The 26,951-nt window shown below is 45.6% G+C and overlaps 2 protein-coding genes across 20 annotated transcripts in view; one reads left to right on the top strand and one right to left on the bottom strand.

Annotated features, from left to right (window-relative positions):
- Window positions 1–13,702, top strand: part of RICTOR (RPTOR independent companion of MTOR complex 2) — an 86,932-nt gene extending 73,230 nt beyond the window's left edge. For 12 of the 15 annotated variants that reach the window (XM_036410943.2, XM_036410942.2, XM_036410940.2 and 9 more), the window contains 7 exons: window positions 800–977; window positions 3,381–3,465; window positions 4,226–4,459; window positions 5,852–6,007; window positions 6,322–6,445; window positions 9,141–9,279; window positions 9,396–13,702. In XM_036410943.2, the coding sequence (XP_036266836.1) occupies window positions 800–977; window positions 3,381–3,465; window positions 4,226–4,459; window positions 5,852–6,007; window positions 6,322–6,445; window positions 9,141–9,279; window positions 9,396–9,470 (991 nt within the window). In that variant the 3' untranslated portion in view covers window positions 9,471–13,702. Of the gene's footprint in view, window positions 1–799; window positions 978–3,380; window positions 3,466–4,225; window positions 4,460–5,851; window positions 6,008–6,321; window positions 6,446–9,140; window positions 9,280–9,395 lie in introns of those variants that run through there. The other 3 variants (XM_036410946.2, XR_004983134.2, XM_036410952.2) reach the window with 3 other exon arrangements.
- Window positions 13,703–15,260: 1,558 nt separating this feature from the next.
- The window catches only part of OSMR (oncostatin M receptor), a 40,377-nt gene continuing 28,686 nt past the window's right edge, over window positions 15,261–26,951 (bottom strand). For 4 of the 5 annotated variants that reach the window (XM_045571546.1, XM_036410953.2, XM_045571544.1 and 1 more), the window contains 7 exons: window positions 25,811–25,996; window positions 24,887–24,991; window positions 23,822–23,995; window positions 22,769–22,939; window positions 20,479–20,560; window positions 17,934–18,006; window positions 15,261–17,712 (listed from right to left, as the gene is read on the bottom strand). In XM_045571546.1, coding sequence (XP_045427502.1) covers window positions 17,194–17,712; window positions 17,934–18,006; window positions 20,479–20,560; window positions 22,769–22,939; window positions 23,822–23,995; window positions 24,887–24,991; window positions 25,811–25,996 — 1,310 coding nt within the window. In that variant the 3' untranslated portion in view covers window positions 15,261–17,193. The remainder of the gene's footprint in view (window positions 17,713–17,933; window positions 18,007–20,478; window positions 20,561–22,768; window positions 22,940–23,821; window positions 23,996–24,886; window positions 24,992–25,810; window positions 25,997–26,951) is intronic. The other variant, XR_006739730.1, reaches the window with a different exon arrangement.

Raw genomic sequence — 26,951 nt, 5'->3', positions numbered from 1 at the left:
ATGTTCATCAAGTATTTCATTTATACTTCATACTGTATTGAGAATTTACTTTGTACCGGTTCCATGGAGGAAAAAAATCGGGTTGGTATTAGTCTTCCTATTTGGTTAATTCAGAGACAATGAAAACAGTGACGATAACTATAAATTTACTTTAAAATAATGCCTTGGGATCCAGGCTGAGAACATTTTTCTTTTGTTCATTTTCTTTAAAAAAGTAGAAGAGTAGGATACTGATACCTGTGGTATAATGGATAGCATGAATCGATACAAAGCAGATCCCTAGTAAATATTTTAGCATGTCTTTTGCATGAATAAGAATCTGAGAGAGGTACATATCAGTAGGCCATATTTGTTAATGGAATCACTTGTAAGGAATACATTGAGGAAATATTATTTCATATAAGGCTATATTGTAATTACAAATGATACCAATTTTGCTATTTTGTGTCTGCTGTGCTACATGAATTTTATGTTGATAAAGCATTGAAATAATTACCATTCAAAAAAAGATGAGAAATTATTCTTATTTTCATAAAAATAATATTAAAAAGAGTTTATATCTGGAGGACCATAATATTGTTTTTGATAACAGTCAACATTACTGATAACCTTTTTCCTATCAATTTATAACAGCTAAATATCTTCAAGTATTTATATGTTCTCAGTAAATAAGATGGCCCTGTTTAGTATTTGACTAGCTATTAGCTACTTATTTTTTGTGAATATGTGAAAATAAATTTTCTAATGGCTAATATTATAAATCAGAACACTAATGCAAGTGATTTTTATGGTATTATAGGTTCATGAAAGCTTTAAGTTATGCTTCGTTAGATAAAGAAGATTTATTGAGTCCTATTAACCAAAATACCCTGCAGCGATCCTCCTCAGTGAGGTCCATGGTGTCCAGTGCGACGTATGGGAGCTCAGATGACTATATTGGTCTTGCTCTTCCTGTAGACATCAACGATATATTCCAGGTATCCCAAATCCTCTTGTTTTCTTATCAGTTGGTTTCCTCCTTGCTAGAAATTATAGAGTGAATACTATTTGGAGAAAGTGATTTTTAAAGCAGTTTAAAGGAATTTTATGAAAATTATTTAACCTTTCTCACCTGTTACATATTCTTATTTAGTATCTCCAAGTCCCTAGAACACTACCCTTCCTTCTGATCCCTTAATGATAAATTGGCATTTTGTTCATTTTCTTATCAGTATACTAGAGGCCCAATGCACGAAATTTGGGGGGGGGGGGGGGTGAGGGGAGTCCCTCAGCTTGGCCTGTGTCCTGTTGCAATCTGGGACTCCTTGCTCCTAACCAACCACCTGCTCACTCCTAACTGCCCACTGCTTGCTCCTTACTGCCTGCCTACTCGCTCCTTACCACTTAGCTCGCTACTTCTTAGCAGATGTGGGAGAGACTCCCGCCACTGCCGCTGCACTCGCTAGCCATGAGCCCAGCTTCTGGCTGAGCAGCACTCCCACTGTGGGAGCACACTGACCATCAGGGAGCAGCTCCTGCATTGAGTATCTGCTCCCTGATGGTCAGTGCGTATCACATGACAAGTCATTCTGGTCATTCCACCATAAGGGTCTCTGGGCTTTTATTTAATAGACTAGTGGCCTGCTGCACGAATTTGTGAATGAGGGTGGGGAGGCGGCATTCCCTCAGACCAACCTGCACCCTCTCCAATCAGGGACCCTGTGGGATCGGGCCTAATCTAGTGGTTGGACATCCTTCTTATTATCTGGGACTGATTGCCCCTAACTGCCTCTGCCTGATTGCCTCTAACCTCTCTGCCTTCCTGTCTGACCACCCCTAACCTCTCTGCCTGCCAGCCTGATTGCCCCTAACTGCCCTACCCTACTGACCTGATCACCCCTAACAGCCTCTGCCTCAGTCCCCACCACCATGGCTTTGTCCAGAAGGAAGTCGGACATCCAGAAGATGCTGGTTGACCCGATCTATTATAATTAGCATATTGCCCTTTTAGTAGTATAAATAGATCATATAGGATAGGATTGTTTAAATGGGGGGCGGGGGGGCTTTTTCATCAGGAGGAGATGCTCTTGGCAGACAACAATACATAATTTCTATATTTGGACTGATAGCCAGCCATATGCACTATACTGCCAAACTGGTCATTAAAAAATTGAATCACTTCCTTACACCTTACACCAAACAGCTGTTGTCCTTAAAACTCCTCAGCCCCCACCTTAGGTTCTGCCTTCGCAGTTCAACCAGATTAGGTTCTGATTGGTCAGTTTCTATGCTGGTCAGCGTCAAAAGCTCCACCTCCTAGGCAGCCATTGGCTCCTTACACTTCACCCAGATTTGATTCTGGTTAGTTAGTATCTATGCAAATCAGTGTCTCCAGGCCTATCAACGGGCCTGATCAGAGAGGCAGGGCTAATCAGCAGCCCCAGCAGAGGCCTGAGAGAAAGAGGCCCGGCTGTGGGCCAGGCCCAGAGCGAAAGAGAGGCTAATGCTGATCCGCAGCTCCCTCGGCAGCCAGTGCTGGGTCCGGGCTCCCACAGCCAAGTAGTCAATACTGGGTCGCCACAGCAACCCAGCACTGACTTCAGGTCTGTTGAGCCTTCGATCGTTTTGGATGTTATATACCCTGGGTTTTTATATATTATGATTCTTTGTAGAAATTTAGTGAATTTCTACCCTTGCCTTTTAGTCACATTTGACTTGTTTCTGTTAGCTTCTTAAAAATTGAGATATAACTGACGTGTAATATTGTATAAGTATGAAGTACACAATATATTCCTTGTTTTTTAAGCCTTGATCCTAATTTTGTCACACAGGACAGCACATGTTGTACCCAATCATTTAAGGTGGCCTGTATCCCATGAGATACTCACAGTACCTAGCTGGTAGACAGAACTAAATAATACACATTTGGCCCGGCCAGTGTGATTCAGGGGTTGAGCGTCGAGCTATGAACCAGGAGGTCATGGTTCAGTTCCCAGTCAGGGCACATGACCAGGCTGAGGCTCGATCCCCAGTGGGGGGCGTCCAGGAAGCAGTGGATCAGTGATTCTCTCACATCATTGAAGTTTATGTCTCCTTCTGTGAAATCAGTAAAAACACTTTTAAAAAAATACACATTTGCTTAGATGTCTAAAGACATTTTGGATAAATTCTAAAATAATTACTTTGATATCCATTTAAATAACCAAGACTAGATAAGAACTTTAAGAGTTATTTGTTATTTTCTCAAGTTTTGGTAATTTTAGTTTCTTCATTAAACTTTTTGTTGTAGGTTCATGTGCTATAGTAATTCCATTTAAAGTGCATTTCATTTGGTTTTGCTACTCTTCATAAAGTGGACTTGTTTTTATAGCTGAACTTACCATGATTTATATCTGGTTTAGGTAAAGGATATTCCCTATTTTCAGACTAAAACCATACCTCCAATTGATGATCGAGGTGCAAGAGTGTTTGTTCATGAAGCAGGAGGTAATTCATGATTTTGTCCTCATGAGACTTCTCTTTGTATTAAAAAGAAAAAGAAATGTAAAACAATGTTGTTTTCGGTAGGATGACTACAAATTCAGGTATACTTACTTTTGGACCATATATACCGAAGTAATTGTTTGACTCCATTTAAAATTAAACCACATTTTTTGTGTGTTATGGACATAAGAAAATGTTTTCCCAATTAAGTGCCCAGCCTCTAAGAAGATAAGAACTAGGTCAGTTATTTCTGTTTTTAAAAAATAATACATGAAAATTTTGTAACACTAATCATCATAGGTAGGTCTAAGAAATAGCCATTTGGACAAAGGATAGAGAGAGATAAAAATGTAATTACATATTACATTATCTTTATTATGGCCTATCATATTTTAATAAATATATGCATATCAGCCATAGGTTTAAGGCTTTATAATTTTGATTATTGATTTTAAATAAGTACCACTTTAGACTCAGAATTACTTTTCTTTATGAAAAAACTGAGGATAATTGAAACGATGTCTTAATTGTACAATTTATTTTCTATTTCGTACCATATTAAAGTAATAGAAACATATCATTTGCTGACTTCACATTAGTTTCCTAATTAAAGCAAATTATTCTTTTCCCAGTTTTGAGTGGTAAAAAGAGTTCTGGTTTTCTCCCCTAGCCTCCCTCCTGTAAACTGTCACATAAGTTAAGGCACTTGGAGGAAGGCTCACGGATGCCGTCTTTACCGGTGTGTTTGTTTACTTGTGCGCAGGCCTTTCATCTGGCACTGGAGGGCTGGTAAAGAACTCTTTCCACTTGCTGCGGCAGCAGATGAGCCTTACGGAAATAATGAACTCAATCCATTCAGATGCTTCTCTGTTCCTAGAGAGCACGGAAGACACTGGGCTACAAGAGCACACAGATGATAACTGCCTGTACTGTGTCTGTGTTCAAATTCTGGGTTTTCAACCCAGTAACCAACTAAGTGCAATATGTAGTCATTCAGGTGAGTGAGTACGTCCTTCTGGATGAATTCACGAATTTGAATCTGCTCCAGTCACACACAGATCATCCCCCAGCCCTCTCTATCCGGCATCCCTCACACTGCATTCTCACGCCCTCAGCCTTAGTGCGGTCACTCAGCACCTCCCTGTTGGAGTGGTATTTTACTCTCCAATTTTGGCCCCTTCTAGTTTACTTTTAAACTGTTACTTGGGATTAATTTCTTGAAAGTTCTTCACTGTGTATTCACTCCCAGTACACAAGACTCTCTGTGTGCCCTCACTAGTGTCTTTTTCACCATTCTCTTCTTTTACAGTTGATATACTCTTACTGACTGACATGAAGTTTTGAACAAATTGTTCCCCTTTTCAGTATTTCCCTGCTGTTTCTTCTTGTTCTTCCCTCTCTTACACACATGCAAGTTTATACACAAGCCCACTTCTATTTAGTAAGTCCACCCCATCCTAAGTATCAGGAGTGTTTTATCTGAGTTAGATAATGACACTCCTTCCTCTCTAATCTCATAAGTTCTGATAGTTCAATTATAGTAGTGATAAGCCAGGGAAGTATGGTTCTTTAATTGGTAATTATTAAATGGGGGGCAGGAAGGAAGTCATAGAACAATACACATAGTATAATTCCACTTTACACCCAAAGAAACAAGAAAGATTAATTTATAGTAGCACAAAATCTGAAATTACATACAGACTTTTCACTGTATTTTTCTGTGAAGAGTGATATTTAGTTTGGGATTGGGAGGGATGGGAGAGGGGTAGATAAGGTGCTTTTTATGCTAAAATTTGTGCACTTGGGGGCGCAGTCTCTCAGCCCAGCCTGCACACTCTCACAATCCAGGACCCCTCGGGTAGAGTCCAGTCCCATCACAGCATGGCTCTGGTTCCCCAGGCTTGCAGGCTGATGGGGAGAACCAAGAGGCCATTCGGATCGCAGCATGGCTCCAGTTCCTGGAGCCTGTGAGCCGGGGATAGGGACCAAGAAGCCACTTCGATGGCAGAATGGCTCCGTTCCCACAGCTTCCACCTGCCGCCATGCCGTGGGCGGCCAGGACCCAGGACTAATTGCTGCCACACCGGCCAGGACCCTGGCCTGGTGTTTGGTCATCCATCCAGTCATTTAGGTTGTGACCGGTCCCTGGCTCTTTATATATTAGGATATCTTTATTTGAATTTTTAAGTAAAACTGTATGTATTATTTCTTGAGAATTTAACAAATTTCATTATCTGAGTAGTCTACTTTGAAAATCTTTACTATGAAACATAATTGTTAGAAACTGGACAGAAATTATAAGGAAGCATCTCCTCTGTGGTATACAATGCAAGCACAAAAGTTAAACTATTGCGACACTTTAATAGAAATAACTGATCTTCTTCTTCAGATCTTCAAGACATTCCATATTCTGATTGGTGCGAGCAGACTCTCCATAATCCCTTAGAAGTGGTTCCCTCTAAATTCTCAGGGATTTCTGGATGTAGTGACGGCGTGTCTCAAGAAGGCTCAGCCAGCAGCACCAAAAGCACAGAATTGCTGCTAGGTAAGTTGTTAGATTCAAATTCCAGCATTGCTAATAAAACTAAGTTTGTTGTTGTTTCTAAATAATGTTAAATTGTCTCAGAACTATTACATCCATTTTAGTGAGGCCTGTGTAGCCACCTATTGCACTTACCTGTGTTAACACATATATGTGCCCTCTTAGTTGTCTCCTTTCATTAGAAAGAATTTCATTCCCAAATGATCAGAGTACGTGCAGTTTATCTCAGTTTTAAATTTTTAGGTAAAGTTTAACAGATTCCATTACTTACAACATTTTCTATTGTGATATAGATAACATTTTAATCTTCTTTTCAGGTGTTAAAACGATTCCAGATGATACACCAATGTGCCGTATACTCCTTCGGAAAGAAGTCCTAAGATTAGTCATTAACTTGAGTAGTTCAGTTTCAACTAAATGTCATGAAACTGGGCTTTTAACGTAAGTTAATACCAACCTGAGTATTCTTTTTTTGTTCGGATTTTTATTGTGAAAAAGATACTTGAAATACTTCAAAAGGTAGCTTATATCAATAGTTCTCAGCATGGCATATCTGTGTGAGGCTAGATTTTCTTCATGTACTTCAACCAAATGACATGTGATAACAGACTGCAGCAGAAGAAAGTGTGTGAGCCCCACTGTCTTCTCTCAGCCAGACTTGAAAGAGATCGGTGGGAATGTAAAATAATGCTACTTTTTCTTTGCTAGTTTTGGAAAGTCTAATTATTTTTTTTATTAAAATATATGTATTGATGTTAACATGTAATGGGCTTATTTCTTTAGTGAATTAATAAATACTTTGAAAGTTTCTTTAATTTCTAACATGATAATTATTTATGACCATAACCCACACACAAAATAATCTTTTGGGGGTCTTTAATAATTTTTAAGAAAGTAAAGGAATCATGAGCCCCAAAATTTTTGTTGTTTTTCTAAGTCACAGCAACGTGGTAGAAGATTGTGTATTCACCATTTTGGGTTTGTACAACTTAAAACAGTGTTCCTCAAAAGAGAAACACTCAGGGTCTCCTTGGAGGCTTTAACCACAACAGTAATGCAGCTGCCAGGCGCCCCCTGCAGGCTGGTCTGGGCTCTAGAGCAGTGTTTTTCAACCTTTTTTGGGCAAAGGCACACTTGTTTCATGAAAAAAATCACAAGGCACACCACCATTAGAAAATGTTAAAAAATTTAACTCTTTGCCTATATTGACTATATATAAAGTAATTCTCTTGAATAGGAATCAAATAAACACAAAGAAAGTATTTTATAATTACTTTATTATGAAATATTAAGTAAACAAAATAGTGAAAAATTATAAAATTCTTGTCTTGTCTGCACCTACGGCACACCAGGCAACATGTGCCGCGGAACAGCAGTTGAAAAACGCTGCTCTAGAGTCCTGGCCCTGAGCTGGTTGCTGCCTGGTCCACCCACCACTGATTCTCAGGTGCTGGCCTCGAGAGCCACTGTTTAAAAGTTGAAAGATGCAGATAGCTCAGTCAAGGGCATCAATAACTTCAGTCTAACTTAAAAAAAAAAAAATCACAAAAACAATTCTATTTAAAACATTAATTTTGAAAATATTTGAGTCATCCTAGACTGATAAATAAATTCTGCATTTTCTCATGCCAGTGAAAAAGTATTCCTAAACATTTGGGTTTTGTTTATTTTGAGAGATAACTCAAAATGTAAGTTATCTCATTTATTAGGTCTAGTAATAATTAATGTCGTTTTCTAATACTTTTTTAAATCGAATTTATTTAAACAATACAACAAAATTTAATCAACAATATAGTTGCCGTTGTTTTCTACTACTTGTGCCCAACGCTCAGGAAGCATTTTAATCCCTCTGTTGTAAAATTCTTGTGATTTTGATGCAAAAAATTCGGTCAATGCATTTTTGAGGCATTCTTCATTATTAAATTTTTTTCCAAGAAGAAAGTTTTGCAAAGAACGAAACAAATGGTAATCGGAAGGGGCAATATCAGGAGAATATGCAGGTTGAGGGAGAACTTCCCATTCCAACTGGCGCAGTTTTTCAGCAGTGATTCTTGCAGTATGCGGTCGTGCGATATCGTGGTGAAGAATTACGCCCTTCCGACTAATCAGCGCGGGTTCTTTTTCTCTTAAAGCTTGGGCTAACCTTTCCAATTGGGCACTATACACTGCACTTGTAATGGTTTGGTTAGATGGTAAAAGTTCATAATGAAGAATTCCTTTAAAATTCCTCCAAACACACAACATCACTTTTTTCGCATGCAAGTCAGGTTTTGGCGTGGGCTGCAGAGCCTCATTTTTGTCCAACCATTGAGGCCGCCTTTTCAAATTAACATACAGCACCCATTGTTCATCTCCGGTAACAATTTGCTCTAAAATCGGCGAACGGTTTTGACAAGAGAGGGCGAACTGCAAATTGTGACTCTTTGATTACGGTTGTTGTCGGGCAACTCATGAGGAACCCATTTTCCAAACTTTTGGACTTTGCCAAGTGCACGCAATTGATTGGAAATTGTTTTTTGTGAACAATTTAAAGTTGTCGCAAGCTCTTGTTGGGTAATTTGAGGATTTTGCACCAAAAGAGCTTGAAGAGCTTCTTGATCAAAATTGGACACACGGCCTCGACCACTCTTGTCATCTAACGAAAAATTTCTCTCGCAAAATTTCTCAAACCAACGCTGGCATTTTCTGGCGCTAACTGCATCTTGACCAAGAGCACTACAGATGTTTTTTGCAGCCTCACTTGCTTTTCTTCCTAATTGGAACTCGTAAAGCATGCAGTGCCGAATATGCTCTTCATCCGCCATCTTCTTAGCCCTAGTTTTGCAACAAAAACCAAACCAAACACAAACTTTTTCAAGCAAAACTTGTTAATTGCACTTCACACGTTCTGTAGATACCACGTGTTTGAAGGTTATGTCAATACAAGTCGACGCCAAGCAAGATTTTAACCACGACATTAATTATTACTAGACCCGATAAGTGTGAAGTAGGAATATTTAATATTTTCTATTCGTATGCCATCACCCTGATGTGCCATCTAATCGTTGATATCTGGGGAAAGAATATTTGAGCAGAGGTACTCTGGGACAAAAGTAGTTGTTCCGGTTTTCTCCCATAGTCTTGCCTTTCATTGCAGAATTAAGGAGAAGTACCCACAGACATTTGACGACATCTGCCTTTACTCGGAGGTTTCCCATTTGCTGGCACACTGCACGTTTAGACTGCAATGTCGGAGATTCATACAAGAACTATTTCAAGATGTACAGTTTTCACAAGTAAGTAGAATTTGTACTTCCGAAATTTATCTTTCAAAACCAGTTCTGTCTTTAAAAGAGAGATGATGTCTGTGCATATACTAGACGGTCATTAAACTGGACCACCTCTTCCCTAGATGCACGAAGAAGCAGAGGCTGTGCTGGCAGTGCCTCCACAGCAACCTGTGGTGGATCCATCGGCAGAGTCCTGACCTCCTGCGCAGGATGTATGCAGGCAGATGCTAGTCACACATTCACATTGTGCAGTTCGTCAGCATGCTGACAGCGCCGCCGACGGGGCGGCAGGGACAGGAGCGTCTGCTGTGCACTGTGCCAGCAGTGCGGCGCAGGAGCAGTGGAACTGCCCGACTTCCCTGAGCAAACATCCTCTCCCCCCCGGAACCCTCTGGGGGCTCATCGTTCATTACAACAGTTTTAAACGTTTTAGTTACCATTGTATGCAAGAGCCAAGCACTGAATACCTACAGAGGTTTTCTGTTTTCATTATACATGCATAACAACAGTGGGACAATAATAGGACACTCAGAGGCACCCTTCACACAGTTATTTCTGAGTCCTTTTTTAGGGCAAATAAAACTATGCCTTGTTTGTTAACTAATTTATGGAAACCAGGAGTCAGTGACTCCCGAGGCCTCACCCGTCACCGCAGTGGTTTGTGCTGTAACTGCTGGTGTGAGAGGAAACTTTTCCTAGTCCGTAACACTACATCAGAGCTTTGTAACCTCAGAGCGAGAGAAGAGCCTCAGCGACTTGGGACTTGTAACTTATTTTTATGTTCTTAGATTTTCATAAAGTTGTTTATTTGTTTTCCTCCTCTTCGGTTTTGTTCCAAGGTCATTATAGGCTATTTGAACCAATTTAAGGTTTTTCACTACAGTTCCTGATTAAAATCAGAAAATCATTTTACAGTTCAGCCGTTTCTCACTTCTAGAGTGCATATATATGTGTACAGTGGACTGCCGTTTTCATCCTCTTCCCACATTACCATTTTAAACAAGAACTTGAATAAGCACTATTTATGCAGACCTAAAGCAAAAGAGAGCATTAAATGATACTTTAAGGAAAAGTTAAGTTTGCTTACAATTTACTACACATTCCATGGGAAAAGAAAAGCCATATTTCCTTTTAAAAATTATTAATGACACTGTTATTGTGATTAAAAATTGTAGTGAAAAGCCTTAAGTACCAAATTTTAAAGCAGCAGTAATTTAATTTTTATATCAGTGTTCTTGTTTTGCACAAACTAAATGCAGTGATTGGTTAGTTTATGAGTACAGTAACTGCCTTGGTCACAGTTGTGAAATTAAGTTGACAAGGACAAGGTTTTGTTTGTGTGTTTAATTTGTATATGTCTAACAGAAATTAAACATATATGCAAATTTGTATATAAAAATAGCATGGCCAATCATCAGTAGAATGCTTGTAAATGCAAGGATTTTTTTTTTTTTGAGGTCTATATATAAATAGAAAAAAACTCCAGCTGGACTAATTAGGACCCTTTTTTAATTAATTTGTGTATACCATTTTTACAGTCACACATCAGCTTTGACATAGTCCTAATACATTGATTAATGTTTTCTTATGTCACAGATCCTTTTTACAATGGGCTTGATCTCTGAGATCTCTGTACAGAACCCTGTGAACCAGAAAGCAGACTCACAGAGATCCTTTTTTTTTTTTTTTTAACCAACTGGCACTGAAAGCTCCCATTGGGATGAAACATTTCATCTTACTTTAGAACACCTCTGACTGCACTTCCCGAACTGTTCTCATGTGCACTGTGTAGCAAGTGACATGCTATGAAGCAGACACGGGCTGGACTGAGTCTGTTAAAAAGCGGTTCTTCAGACTTCCTCTCAAATCCAGTGGAAGATACAACATACCTTTTCATACTTTAACTTTTCCTTAACTCAAATGTTCATTTAAATGTTGACAATAATTTGCCCTGTCACCTTGGTCTTTGGTCTTGAGTGATTAAACTGCTTTCCAGAGAACCAGATGTTAGCCATACTAGACCAGACAGTGGTTAAGACTCCAAAGGCAGTAATACAGTGATCTTCACGATGGGATTAACCTATTTTAGACATTCGTTTTAAACACTACCTCAGGATTAGTAGAGAGTATAAAATCTGTGGTTTAACCCCTCAGAAGGTAATTCTTTTTTGTCACATACATCATCCCCCTCCCGGGGCCCCACCTCACTCATCTGACCTGACATGAAGTCTCATTACTGTTAGTCTGAACTGTTTTGTTTTTTATAATTACTTTGAAAGACTTGTATGTATTCATCCTAATATTTGCCTATAGCACTTAGTTTGGGGAGACACTCGGAGCTTTTTGGTTATCAGTAATTTAAGGAACAAATGTACTTAAATGTGTGGTATTACATGGTTTATCCATGTTTCACTGACAGGTCTAATATGTTCTCTTTGAGTACTTGTTTGTATAAAACTAGACATTAATGATGAAAAATGTTCACATGCAGTGCCAAGTGATTACCTTAGGTGTTTAAAAATTATTAATTGTAGCAGAACAGGTTAGTAATGGGGTCAGTGGTAATATAAGTAATTGCGAAAATCATCTATAAATGATAGATAGTACCAGACTAAAAAATACCAAAATAATGTCAATACTATAGTTTTTCAAGATTTTAGGATTGATCTTAGTCCATATAAATCTGTACTATTGGTAATTACTGATAATTTGGAGGAATTTGGACAGTTGTGCTGCTTGTAAACTGAATTTCTAATTGTAAAGTAAATTATTTTTTATTGAATTTTTTTTAAGAACAGATTTTAGCTTCACATACTAAATAAAGGAAATTAGAAATTGCTATTCGTAGCTAAATGTTATCTAAAATTTCTTACATTTTTATTTCCTGTTTATGCTTAGGTAGGTTTGAGGGGGAAAGTTTCTTCTCCCTGATAAAAGAATTTTTAATGAAGATTGGTAGCATTTGGACATCCTGTAAGACAGTGACATTAAAAAAGGTTCTTTGGAGGTGGGTATGCACATACTAGTTACTCTGATGTGTGTGAAAGTCCTTTTAAAATGGTGTCTTTAATAGTTTTCAGCTCTTTTATCCAGAGCTCTAAACAATTAACCTGAGTTTTCCAGGGCATATTACAACGGCAGAGTGCTCAACAATGGGATGTCCATGCATATTTAGATCTGTCTACTGCTATTTATATACAAGTGTTCATTCTATTCAGAGGATGCCTTTGATCCCACATTAAGCACAGATGCTTAAGCAATAAAAACCAAATTGTCATCCAAATTATAACTGCAAGTATTTTTGCATGGTCAGAGTGAGGTGCTGATTTTGTATGAGATGAGCTGTGTAAACCACCTTGGAAAAGGGTCCTTTGGGAGTAAGGTTTTCCCTTTGTCCTGTGCTTCCAGTTTCATCTCAGATTCACAGCCCTTTAAAACATGGCAGAAAAGAAAAGGCAGAGTTACTTGCCAGAGTTTTACAAGAACAAACATTTCAGATTTTCCAAACTGTAAATTGGGAAAGGTCTCCCTTGTCTGCCATTCAGGAAATTCATTATTACAGCAGTCCTTCATTGAGGGTTTCGTGATGAAAGCAAGCCAGTGAAAGCAGCAGTAGCGTTTGAGACATGGGAATCTGAACCTTTCTAGGAGACGATTGATTTCTCTCAGTCCCAGGTGCCCAGAGTGTGTTTCATTCGTGGTAGGTTTGTATGACGCACACAGAATGCAGATTCCCCCCCTCTGGAGTGTTTTTGTAACGTAGGTGAATAGCTATGCCACAGCATGCATAAATTGCACATTTTGTTTGATTTTTTAAAAATAAAATATTTAATTTTAAAATATAATTTATGCCAAAAAAAAGTATACCTTGTAATTTTGCCACTAAAATGGTTGATTTAGCACAAAATGCAAAGTTTGGGGGCAGAGTTGGGGGGAGATAAAAAATTTTCATAGATAATAGTTGGAAACTGTTCCAGTACTGGCCTGTCAGAAACTCTGACGCTGCATTGTAAAACAAATGGTGTAAATTAGCTTTGAAAAGTGGTAAGGGATTGTGAAAAAAATCTCAGATTAATGCTCCCTGACCACATGGACTTTCTTCTAATTTTTTTAATTTAGTAATACGCTGCTACATATTTGGAGGTTCTGGTGTTTGTAGGTCACTGAACAGACATTGAAATATGATTTATATTGTATAACTGTAACATAGAAAGAAAAAGTATTTATATATTTTCCGTAAGAATATTTCATTGAGTTGTGTATAATTTAAATAAGTGGTTTTGCTCACCTTGATTTTTTTTTTTTTTTTTTGTGGTTTTCTTGTTTTTGTATAATGTGTACAGTTTATGTCAAGGGCATTAAAAGCCTCCTGAAGCATAATCTTATCAAAGGGATACATTCTTAATAAAATGTACTTAAAATTCTTAAACTTGTGTTTTGTTTGAAATTTTAAAACAGTGTTGATTTGAAATATGTACCTGGTACCTCACCTGGACATCTGGGTTACAGAAATGGTAGTCTGGGTTACAAATTGAAGATTACATCCAGGATGCAGTCTGGATTCTGTGTTTGAGGCCTGGGCACGGGGATAATCTTCTCCGCCCTGCCATGACAGTCTGGGTCCTGATGCCAAGTGTGAGCCACAGGTGGAGGTCTTGGTCCTCTGAAGACAGTTCGGGCCCGGAGGGAAGTCTGAGACCCGGTACTGTCTAGTACCTCACTGAACATCTTGGTTAAGGAATAGTTGTTCATGTTCGGCATAGAGATCTTGTCCCCTGATACAGCTCTGTGTTCCAGTTTGTGGCCTGGGCCCCAGGAGTGCCTACTTGGCCCTGCCATGATGGATTGGGACCTGGATGTAGGTGTGAGCCCCAGGGGGCACCATGGGCCCAGGTGGGAGGTTTGGGGCAGGACAGGACCTCAGGATGATGAAATGGTGGTCAGGACTAACCTGGTTAATTGGACTCCAATTAAGGGATAGGCACTGGCTGCCAATATGGTTCCCAGAAATGGCCTTCTGGTCCTCGCCTTAAAGGACTGCGATCAGGAGTTAGGCCAACGGGGTTCTGGGTCCTGGGAGGGCCTTTGGGGTGAGGGAGGGACTTCTGGGCCCCTGGGCGCGGTCTGGTACCTCACCCAGACCTCTGGGTTATGGAAAGGGTGGTCTGGGTTACAAATTGAAAAGTACACCCGGGATACAGTCTGGATTCTGTGTGTGAGGCCTCGCCTTGATACTCTGGGTCCCAGAAGTAGGTGTGAGCCCCAGGTGGAGGTCTGGGTCCTCTGAGGACAGTTATGGCCCGGAGGAAAGTCTGAGCCTCCCAGCGGTCTGGTACCTCACCTGAGCATCTGGATTGTGGAATAGTTGTTCGGCATAGAGATCTTGTCCCCTGATACAACTCTGTGTTCCAGTTTGTGGCCTGGGCCCCAGGAGTGCCTACTTGGCCCTGCCATGATGGATTGGGACCTGGATGTAGGTCTGGGTGCTCAGGCATGGTGTGGTCCCCAGGGGGTGCTATTAGCCCAGGTGGGATTGGGGCAAGGGTGGGACCACGGGATGATGAAATGGCGCTCAGGACTAACCTGGTTAATTGGACTCCAGTTAAGGAATAGGCACTGGCTTCCAGTATGGGTCCCAGTCATGGCCTTCTGGTCCTCGCCATAATGGTCTGCAACCCAGGAGATTTGGTCATGAACATGGGAGAGGAATGTTTATAGCCAGAGCTGTAGTTACAGTGAAACTGTAAGCCAGTGGTTGTTATTAGCCTAGCATTTGCTATAGGTGTGTTGTTATGGTTCAGAAAGTTGCCTTCATTTGACAGGCCAGGGAGTCTCAAAGCTGCGTTGTGCATCTGAATGCATGCCTGGTGGACGGACAGACGCCAGGCCTCCTGCCAGAGGGCCAGAGTGGCATCCGGGCATGCACATAAGCTCCTGGGTGGTTTATGAGCTAGACTGGTCGTTAGATTTCTATTTCATTGACTAACACAGTGGTGAAATCCTTTAATGAGAGCTTGTTACAACGAAACGACTTCCAGGTCATGCATTATTTCTTAAGAAACTCTCTAGGAAAGACACAGTTTGCAAGTCAGTCGTCACTGTCCCTGACATTTCTGTGGACTTGTACAATCACGTATGACAGGGGAACACGAGAGTAAACGATGACAATACTGAACCCGAAGTCCTCTCGACATTGCTAACGGAGGTGCTTGTTGGTAGGGCGTTAGGAAAGGGCTTAGCCACATGCGAGGGGCCTGCTGCGGAGCCGCGCAGAAGCCCTGGTGTGTGCAGGCGCCTCGGCCAGCTGACAGCCCCCGGGCTCCAGGTGGGTCCTCTCCTCCCCCTTGCGGAGTGGAGCGCTCCACTTCTGCCAGCGACCTCCTGGGGTACCAGAGGCAGCCCCAGGTGTGCTTGTTTAGAAACGTGACCAGTCAACATTGCGGCTGGCAGGCAGGAGGCAGAGGAAGGAGCTGGAGCTCGGAGCACCCGCATGCTGCTGCGCACACACAGGCTCAAGGAGAGGGGCTGCTGAGCCTCCAGGAGCTGGCTCTGCCTCCGGGGCCCAGCGTGCCGCTCCCCTTACTAATGCAGACAATAGGGAGATGAGAGGGCGGGGCCCGTGGCCCTGACCCCCTGCTGATCAGGCCAAAGGATGCTAAAGGAACAGGCCACACACCTGGCAGTTCTTAAAAGAAAAGCGGAGCCAGGGCAAGGAAACAGAACTGCTCAATGGCTAGCTTTCCCCTCCCTGAGGTAGTCATCCACAAGCCCCGGTGGCAGGCCATTGTCCGCGACGTGGGCGTGCTGAGATCCTGACACCAGGAGCCCCTGCCAGTCCCTGACGGTGGTGAGAGGACAGGTGCGGGGTCTTACCGATGTGTGCCCTGTCTCAGCTGTTAGCCAGGGCCTGTGCCCCCGGGAGGGTCTCCCTGTGCCCCGGGAGGGTCTCTCTGTGCCTTCGGGAGGGTCTCCCTGTGCCCCCGGGAGGGTCTCCCTGTGCCCCCGGGAGGGTCTCCCTGTGCCCCGGGAGGGTCTCTCTGTGCCTCCGGGAGGGTCTCCCTGTGCCCCGGGAGGGTCTCCCTGTGCCCCGAGAGGGTCTCACTGCCCCCTCTCACTGTGCCCCCCGGAGGGTCTCCCTGTGCCCCCGGGAGGGTCTCACTGCCCCCTCTCACTGTGCCCCCGGGAGGATTCTCACTGTGCCCCCGGGAGGGTCTCCCTGTGCCCCCGGGAGGGTCTCCCTGTGCCCCCGGAAGGGTCTCACTGTGCCCCCGAAAGGGTCTCCCTGTGCCCCCGGGAGGGTCTCACTGCCCCCTCTCACTGTGCCCCCGGGAGGGTCTCCCTGTGCCCCCGGGAGGGTTTCACTGTGCCCATGCACGGCCAGTTGTTGTCACTGCCAGACAAGGCCACGCTGGGCCGGTCTCAGACACCTGTGACATCTTCACTGCCCGCCTACACTAAGGAAACACGGACTTTGGTAAACACTGGCTCTAGGAAAGAAACCTCTGCGGCCTTTCCAATTAAAGACTCAGTCTGCTTCCTCCTCCCTTAAGTGAGGGCACGTGGGGGCGGAACTTCTGTAACTTTCTCATTAAAGGCAGGATCCCAGGACCGCAGCCACGCTGCCCAGGACTGCGAGGAGGGGTCTGCCCTGCGCGGGGGGCCAGGGCGCGGCCACAGGGCGAGCCTGGGCCACGCAGCTGCCAGGTAAGCCGCTGCCCGCGCCCACCAGGCGGGATGCGGGCGTTCCCACAGCAAGCCTGCTGGAGGGGGGAGGAAGCCTCGTGGCCTCTGAGCTTGGAAACCCGGCGCCATGGCAGTGGTCTGTCTGCCCACTGGTCTGCCCACGGGGCCTGGCGATGGGGGGCAGGCCACGCTTCTCTGGCGTGGGAAGCAGCGTGCCGGTGAGGCCGGGACGGACGGCTAGCGGCCGTGTCCGCCTGCGTCCGGAAGGCTCACGGCGCAGAGATGGCTCTTCTCCTCCGGGGAGGGCGAGGCAAGGCCCGGGGGCACGGCCATTTGAGTTCTGTACTCGGAGCGGGGTGCGAGCTCCAGGAGGGGTGTTGGGGGGCTGTCCTCGTGTCCAGACGTCGGGGGAGCCACCTGGGACACATAATTCAGAGGGGCCTCTTCGGCTGGGGGTCCCCCCGGGGAGTTCACATAGCTCGGGGACCTCAGCAAACCCCCAGGTGCGGCCAGCAGGCCTCCCTGCCCCGGAGAGGGGCCACAGGGCCCAGCGCCGGGGGCTGCCTGGTTGTAGGTCAGGTTCTCGAAGCAGATGCCGGGGCCCGGGCCCGCGGAGCTCCCGGTGGGCAGGAGGTGAAGGTAGTCGTGCTTCGGGCACTCCACTTCTGCCAGCGACCTCCTGGCCGCCTTGTTCACCACCTCCAGCGCGTCGGGGACGCAGTCACGGACACTCATGATGGACGGGTGGGGGCTCTCCTGGCAGGAAACATGGACAGGCAGCGGGATGCGGGCGTTCGTCTGTGGGAGGCGGCGGAGCCGCCGCTGTTCTGGTCCCCCCTGGTCAGTGCTCACTGGAGGGTAGCAGGGCATCACCCCCCCACCCCCCCCAACCCTTCGCCCCGGGAAGTACGGGTGCTACAGCCCAGCCGGGGCTGGAGTTCCCCAGGCCGGAGTGTCCATGCCATCCCCAGCGTTACCTTGGGCTTCAGTAAGGACAGGACGCTGCTCTTGTACGGGTCTGGAATGTCAGGAAAGCACGTCTCCTTAATCCTAGAAAAGCAGAGCAAAGGAGACTGAGTCTTGCTGGAATGTGTCCGAACAGTTAGGAGTGAGAACTCTGAAGTCAGGTTCCTGGGTGGTAACCTTGCTCTGTGGCTCACTGACAGAGACCTTGGGCCAGCTTAATCCTCGTGTACTACCTTCATCGTCCTCGCCAGTTCCATGGAGACAGTGCTGGTGCACAGATGGGCAGTGAGGCTGAGTGAGTTGTGATGTGTGAGCACTTAGGTCAAGCATGTCAAACTCAAAGGCAAACATGGGCCAAACAAATAAGGTTTAAGTGTGTGTGGGTCGTAAAATAACAAAAGCTTCAATTTTCATAGAAATGCAGGTTTATTTCAATAGAGACATGTTGAATACAAAGGGCTGAAATAAATGGGTTACTGTTAACATAAAATACTAGAACATTTTATAAAAATTAATATTTTTTTCTTGAACATTAACTTACCAGACACTGAAAAACTGCACAAATTAATAAGCGTAACACAAATAAACCTATTTTTCACCGAAACCAGTTTGGCTCAGTGGATAGAGCGTTGGTCTGTGGACTGAAAGGTCCCAGGTTCGATTCCGGTCAAGGGCATGTACGTTGGTTGTGGGCACATCCCCGGTAGGGGGTGTACAGGAGGCAGCTGGTTGATGTTTCTCTCTCATCAACATTTCTAGCTCTCTCTTCCTCTCTGTGGAAAATGAATAAAATTAAAAAAACAAAACAAAACAAATAAACCTATTTTTCTTGTTCTCTGAAAGCAAAATATTTTATGTTGTTCACACTAAACAGGTCAGTCCAAGATTAATGATGTGGCAATCAGCTGCCAAAATATTCTCTGCTGATATTAGTGTAGAGCAATGGTGCACCTGCCATAAGGCACATAAAGGACATGAATACAGCACAATTATAGGAAACAGTCATTAGCAAATGTAGTTTGTTATTAATAACTAGTACCCAGTGCACGGATTTGTATACATTGAAAGGGAAACAATTTTAAGAAATATTTTAATATTGCCATTTACCCTTTCTCTATAGTAGAAGTGTCAGAGATGAAAGAAAATTAGTAAAATGTATGTGAAAATAATATATAAATTGACTAATAAACAACATGACATAACAACAACAAAGACATGATATAAAAAATGACATAAAAACATGATATAAAAACAATGATAAAAACAATGACTGATAAATTGATTAAACTCATTCTAATTCTCTCTAAATAACACATTGAGTAAAAACACTTTCAGAATGCTTGACTGATTTCCCTTGTGGTTAAGTATTTATGACTTTAACATCATACACTCTTCGAACTCAATGGAAAACAGCATATAGCTGACCATGTCTGAAAACGGGTCCAGGTAGGACTATTCCTACTCTCTCTAGAGGAGCAGTCGCACCCTGTGGTCCATGGACCACTGGCGGTCATGATGTACGATGGTCTAGAGTTTGTCCTTGTGACTTATTAATAGTCATTGTAAATGCTAGCATCACGGGAAACTGTCTTTGAATTAATTTAAATGGGAGGCCAGTATCAGATGGGGACAGTTATGCCAATAGTTGGTCTTCAGACATATTCTGTCGATGTTGCCACTTTCTTTCAGCTTCAGAATGTCAACAGAATCAACCAAATTCATGATTGACAATGACAGATCCAAACACACGTGGGCAGCCCTAACCAGTTTGGCTCAGTGGATAGAGCATGGGCCTGCAGACTGAAGGGCCCCAGGTTCGATTCTAGTCAAGGGCATGTACCTTGGTTGCAGGCACATCCCCAGTAGGGGCTGTACAGGAGGCAGCTGACCGATATCTCTCTCTCATTGATGTTTCTAACTCTCTCCCTCTCCCTTCCTCTCTGTAAGAAATCAATAAAATATGTTAAAAACAACAACAACAACAACAACACATATGCAATTGGCACCAGCTAGAGTTTTATATGTATTGTGCATGTGTGAGTCAACATTTATTTCTAAATTGCTAGTGCAGTCATATGTCATATGTACTGGCCGGTCAGTCGGTCGGACAATTGGATAAACAGACAGGCAACTTAGCCATATACATAGATTATGTATAATAGGATACTGTAAAAATTAAGTTATTAAAATGTCTCTTACATACTGTTGTATTGGCTGGCCCATAAAAATATTTGTTGTGGGCTGCATATGGCCCGTGGGCCGCAAGTTTGACATGCTTGACTTAGAGCACGGCTAACTGCATAGTGAGTGACATACAAACATTAGCTGCTGTTATTGAACAAGACTTTCACCTTTTAAATGGTTATTGTTTCCTTTATATTGTATATTGACCCTAAAAGCAAAATGTTGAACATTTTTTCAACTTTCCTCATAGCCTCCTCTGTCCTTTTCCTTTCCAGCCTATTCCTCATATTATTGGTGTGGTTTCTGTTTCTCAGACTTCTTTCCAGAGTTTTCCCTGACTCTCTTCCTGGATCACCCCCCCTACACACATACCACTGACTCTTCACGTAGCACAGGATGGTGAGGAACAGGAGGGGGAAAACCATGGGGAGGAGGATGCGGATCAGAACACGGGCTGAAAGAGAAAGAAGGCGATATTTTAAATGAGTATTTTCCCTCCTCAAAGAAAAAAAAAAAAGATACATTTAAGGTTGAGAGTAACTTTATGTGTTTATTATTTCTCACCACTAAAAGCACCTTGTTCCCCTTTGGCGACTCCAGCTGGCTCAGAATTGGGTTAAATCACGGACTTTTTAAATGTAACTGAGAGCAAGCCTGGGGACCTGACCATAGCAGTGTCCAAACCTCAGACTGGTTTGCTAGACTTTTCACTGGATGAATTTCCACAAACTGAACACACCCCGGTGACCAGTACCCCAAAGAAGAAAAGGAACATTACCAGCTCCCAGAAAGCTCCCTGGTGTCCCCACACAGCCCCTCCCTCCCAGGGGACCGCTGCCTTGTCTTCAGTAGCACAACACACGTGCCTCTGTGCTCTGCGTGGAATCAGACAGGCGGGGCAGGCCTGAGCTTTGTCACTCAGCAGGGCATCTGGGAGGCATCCATGCCACTCTTGTGACGGCAGAATGGCACTCTCGTTGCTGCAACTTGGCAGCAACTTATTTGCTTTCCAAGAATAATCAATTTAATAAGTTGTCACAGCCAAGGCTAAAGAGGTGTAGCCAAAGAAGGGAGATTAGTGAAAGCAGAAAGTACACTTGAGATAGAAAGAGTTATATATGTCATATATGGGTGTGTACACACACACTTCTACCGGCCAAGTAAATACCAGAGAGAGAAGAAAAATAGCCTGAAAATAAATTAGAAATTAACTCCAAATGGCAAGAGGAGTGTGCCTCACTGACTAAACTCTGCATCTGGCTTAGAAACGTGGGCCATGGTCCTGTGATCTGCCTTAGACACATGGGCCATGTTCCATGACCTGCCTTAGACTCTTGGGCCATGTTCCATGATCTGGCTTAGAGACGTGGGCCATGGTCCTGTGACCTGCCTTAGACACTTGGGCCATGTTCCATGATCTGACTTGGAGGCAATGGCCGTGTTCCCGTGTCCTGTAGACACATGGGCCATGTTTCGTGGCGGCAGTGAATGCTCCAAGCTGCCCCTGCAGTCAAGTGTCCCCATCACCCGTCAGGGCCCGCAGGCAGCACTTCCACCCGAGGAGCCCATCCTGTCCCATAGCCCCACCTTCAGCAAAGGGTCCTGGCACCTGGGACAGCTGGTCATGCCAGGCAGGCATCTCGGCCCATTTGTCTTTCCTGGAGGAGTTTCTCCAGAAACACCTCCCGCCTGGACCTCTGTGCCCCCTGCTGCACCTGCTTTCTCCTTCCTCCATCCGTCTGCCCCCCCCCTTCCTGGTGGGTGCAGGCTAGGCTTTGCCAGGGGACCCCTATTTACCATTCATTGGCTCCTACCATTCTGCTTCCTTCGTTCTTCATCTTTTGGGCCAAAGCATTTTGAAAATATGGATCCCTCCCTCTCTCTCTTTTTTTTTAATCCTCACTCAAGGACATTTTTCCATTGATTTTTTTTTTTTGGGGGGGGAGAGAATGGGAGAGAGAGAAAAAGGCAGAGAGAAACATCGATGTAAGAAATACATTGATTAGTTGCCTCCTACAGGAGTCCTGACTAGAGCCTGGGCCAGGAAGAGCCTGTAACCAAGGTACGTGCCCTTGACCAGAATTGAACCCAGGACCCCGTGGTCCACAGGCTGACGCTCTACTTACTGAGCCAAACCAGCCAGGGCTGAAAATATGGATCTCTTTATCTCACTCTCTTCCCACCAAATCTGCAAACACCCGTTTGGGAGCACATACTTCTTGCCCAACTGCACCTGCCACTCATCACACCTGCCTCTCATCGCCCCCGGAGAGGCCAGTCCAGGAAAGCAATTAGCTCACCACCAGGTGAGACCAGCTCAAAGGCCAGCCTGCCTTGAGCCCAGCGCGGGGAACACACCACCGCCTTCCCCCCATGGACTTGTGCGCTGCCCCTCAGCCAGCACTGAGCCATCTGCGGCTTTCAAACTGGCAGGCCTGAGCGCCAGAGCAGCGCCGGGGGCAGGAGAGAGGCAGGAGCAGGTCAGGCCACGATCAGTCTGATCAGCCCACTCAGCGGTTTCTGTGGGGCAATTCTGGAACGTTTTCTGCGAAACAGTCTGGTCCAGAGACAGAGAGCTCCGGGTCCGGACAGAGCCGGGCGTGTGTGTGCTGGGGCGGTTCCCGCGCTCGGGGAGGCAGCGGCCTTGCCCAGGGACACTCACGGTGCTGGTCACGGGTGGTGATGACATTGGTGAAGGCCTGGGCAGGGCCCTCGCCGGCCCTCGTGTGCGGAGTGACCAGGAACTCGTAGAAGGACTCTGGCTGCAGGTTCTTCACCAGAAACGTCTTTTGCTCTGGGTTGTCGATGTCATGTTTGCAGCATGCGGTGTTATCTGTGGTGTGAAAAACATGGAGCGTGTGAGAGAGCTGGCACTAACACTCCTGTTGACATAGCACTGTGAACATTTTCATAACTTCACCACGCAGGGACATTTTCAGGAGTTGATAAGGAAGGCCAAGCATCCACGAGGCAAGAGATGCTGGTGGTCAGGGGAGAGCAGTTCTGTAACAGGTGCCAAGCCCTTGCCAGAGACTTACACACACATGTAGTAGTGCACGAAGCTGCAGGTGGCTGGGGAGGAGCCCGAGCCTAGGCCGGGCACTGGGCTGCTCCCACTCATCCCACACCCACTGTGCCCGCGTCCGCCACCACTCAGTAAGTTCACTGTCACTCCCCTGTGGTCTCCGGGCTGCAGCAGCCAGCCGTGAGCCCTGCATCTGGCACCCATCGGTCAGCTGAGCAGTGCTCCTGCTGTGGGAGTGCACTGACCACCTCAGGGCAGCTCCTGCATTGAGCATCTGCCCCCGGTGGTAGTGCACATCATAGCAAACAGTCAGTCAACCCATCATTCAGTTGTTCAGTTCCTTAGGCGTTTATATATAGATACTGAATGCCAACTGTAATTGAAAAAATAATTAAAAAAAAAAACCAAAACACTAAATAACCTTTAACAAGGTCAAAGGGCAAAAGGAAAGGGGGTTAGCAAGGAAGTTTCCTTCGTGGCAGGATTTCTTAAGGAGATGGCGGGACTTCGAGTGCTTCTAAAAATATCAGGCCACGTGGTTTTTAAGTTAAAATATTGGCCCCCATCATCCTGTCCACCTCTGAACGTGCTTAAGAACATGACCTGCAAGAACAGACACCGTCAGATGGCAGCCTGACCCGTGATTTTAAACAGTGACATGTTACCAGGGTAGACGAACACGCATGTCACCTGGGAGGAGCGCCTTCGTGAAGCCCGGGAGGCACTGCTCCGCCTGGGATCGCAGGTGGACGCGGTAGCCTCGGATGAAGCCAGGCTGGGCGTCGGCGGCGTAATCCTCCCAACTCAGGGTGAAGGAGTGGGAGGTCAGGTTGTTCACGGTCACGCGAGGGTTGTCCGCAGGAGCTGGGAAGGAAGCGGGGTAAGAAGAGTCAGGATTGGGAAATATTCTCTAAGTGTCCCAGGACCCCCGCAGATAACATCCTCGGAGGAGGCTCAAGCCCCTTATACAGCGCGGTGTGTGGTGTAGAACCGTGCGTATGGTTGGCACTCCATGTCTGTGGGTTCAACCAAAGACGGATCGGAAACCCTATTTTCCAATATTAAGTTGGGAATCTGTGATGGCAAGCCCAGGGATGTGGAGGCCTGACTGTGTATTTATTGGGGGAAAAAAACAACCCTCATGTAAGCAGACCCACGCAGTTCTAAACCATGCTGTGCCAGGGCAGCTGCATCTAGAATTCGGGAACAGACGGTTTCCTAAAAAGGCCTTATTCTCTTTTTGCTGTGTGGCCTTGTGTTGCGTTTCTCTGGGCACCTGTTTCTACATCTGGGAAAGGGGAGGCTTCAACAAGAAGGTGCTCAGACTCTTCCCAGCTCTCCCGAATGATGCCAGGGCACGAGTCTTCTAGAGAAAAAGGTGAGACCCCTCAGGTCCTCCCCCCCCCCCCCCCACGCAGCCTCTGGGGTTGGCTGTGGTCCTTTCAGTGACATAAGTCCACCTGCACAGGGCAGGCGCCATGTTAACTGCAAACAGTCTCTCTGTGCAAAGAAATAGGAACTCTGGGAAAATGAGCAATGGCTTTGCCCTTTTTTTTGCAAAGCATTTGTACATTGTGTTCAGTGAAAGTGTCTCATGTTAGTATGATTTTAAAATAATCTGTTAGGAATGCAATGACCACAGTGAAGAAGACACTGAACTTAGGCACGGTGTTGGAATCTTCCTACACCCCAAGCTGAGCCTCTGGATTGTTCTGATCAAGCCTGCCCTGGGCACATCACAAGCTTTCCGCTCACCTAGTTCCTGGGAGTATCCTGTCTTCCTCTCCAGCAAATAGGCCATCCTTTCCGGAGAAATCCCATAGATCCTGAAGTTGTATTTGACCCCTGGTCGGAAAGCATCTGGAGAAGAAAAATCAACAGATTTTCACTAACAGTGCAGAGTGACCTTCTCTTTCCTGCTAAAAAGGAGAAGGAAAGCGGAAGTTGTCCCCTTAGTAGTCTCCTCGGGGATGCTGCCCTTCGTCCCATTGCCTGCCCTCCCCCCACTGGCCTCGGAGTCCCTCATGGTCTCCAGACAAGCCCGTGGGCCTGTTCTCTGCATCAGGCCTGGAGGAAGAGCTCTCACACACGTGTGCATGACATGTGTGCATGGCACCATGCAGAATTCGACCAGACAGAGAGCCGCCACCAGCCCTCCTGTGACTGCAAAGCCCACCAGGGACGTGCCTTCTCTCTGCCCAGGAGAGCCGTGTCTGGAAGGCTCTGCGTCCCCCTCCTCGCTTTCCCCCCACACTGCAATCCACCTGCAGTGCCCACCTTGCCACTTACATTCTCTAGCCAAGGGGAACCTCACCTCCTCATTCCCCAAGGGCTGATGAATGCCCTCCTGGCCTCTATTACACTCTGCACCCAGACATTTCCCACATTTTCACCTCGAGTCCAGCAGATGGCGCTACCAACCCCTGCTCAAGCCACAAACCTATTGATTTTGCTAAGAAAGGAGTCTTAAAATTACAAGTCCAATGTGGGAGGCAAGTTCTGTATGTTCCACTAAAGTTGAAGGGGGAGATGGTCGATGCCAATCACTGTCCTAAATGTCTCCCAAAGCCACACACTTCTTTGGTTTGTGAACGCTCTCTTCTTCGAGATGGTCCAGACATCCTCGCCGATCGCGCTGCAAGGCGGGTGGGACAGCGTGGTGACGTGGAAGGTTCTCACCTGACTTGATGACGGTGCTGGTGGCATTGGGGCCCAGGCTTTCCCACCGGAGATCGCAGGGCGACTCCCGGGGGCCGTCACACCATTCCACCACGTAGCCAAGGACATCGCCAGGTGGCGGCTTCCAGGACATGGAGACTCCGTCCCCTGTGCCTTGAGCTCTTTCTTCTTTCACCTCCGCTGTTTCTGAGATGCGAGGGGTGGGAATTGCAGTGAGGACAGAAAGAGAAAAGACCATTGAGATATGTATTAAGTAGAGCTACGCAAGGATGTGCACACTCCTCATGGCCAAGGCTGTCACCTCAACATAGTTTATGTGCCCGGTAGTCTTTGTGAGGTCTGACAATTGGGGAAAAGGTAACATGGTCCTAATGGACTACCAGTCCTATCGACTTAAAGCAGGATCGCCCTGCATCCTGCGGGTGGGAATGCCCTCATTCCCCAGGGTGGACTGCACAGCCTGCCCTGTTCCCAGGCAGTGGTCTCAGCTTCCATCCGACAGGACCAGTTCCCCATCAAAGAGTGAGCCCGCCGGCAGCTGCCCAGAAACTCAACCCCTGTGGACCACATACTGCATGGTGCAGACGAACATTCAACATGTACTCTGTTTGCCTGCAGTTCCCGTTTCTCCAGGCGTCCTGTATTTCATCTGACTATCCTACCTACCGCTGAGCATTATGGGAAAGCATGGTGCTGCTAACTTTGCCAGGGCACCGTGTGACTACCCAGCCGGGGCGCCCAAAGGACCCTGCAGCCCTGGCACAAGGCAAAGGGCCTTGCCTGTACCCCGCCGACAGGGCTTCCCTCTCCCTTCAGCAAAGACACAACGTGTCTCCCACGCAAGCAGCATTTTTCACGTCACTCCTTCACCCTGAGATCTCCCCCGGGATTTGGAATCACAGCTCTTATCAAGCTGCTTCTTTACAATTACAAGACTGTTTGAGGAGGGGAGGGAGAGGCGGACACGGGGGTCACCTCCTTGGTCTGTCTCAGAGTCCGCCTGTGTCTTTACCCACTCAGTGACAAGAATGCGAACACAGGGGAGCTGGAGAGAGCCCCATGGAGGGAGGGCGGGGAGGGTCTGAAGGCTGGAGCACGGGGAAGGAAGGAATGGTGGGAACCCCAAGACAGACAGCAGCAC

Source organism: Pipistrellus kuhlii, unplaced genomic scaffold (assembly GCF_014108245.1).
Source record: "Pipistrellus kuhlii isolate mPipKuh1 unplaced genomic scaffold, mPipKuh1.p scaffold_m20_p_4, whole genome shotgun sequence".
Taxonomy (NCBI): domain Eukaryota; kingdom Metazoa; phylum Chordata; class Mammalia; order Chiroptera; family Vespertilionidae; genus Pipistrellus; species Pipistrellus kuhlii.
Note: the sequence above shows the minus strand (reverse complement) of the source record. Positions and strands in the feature narration are given on the sequence as shown.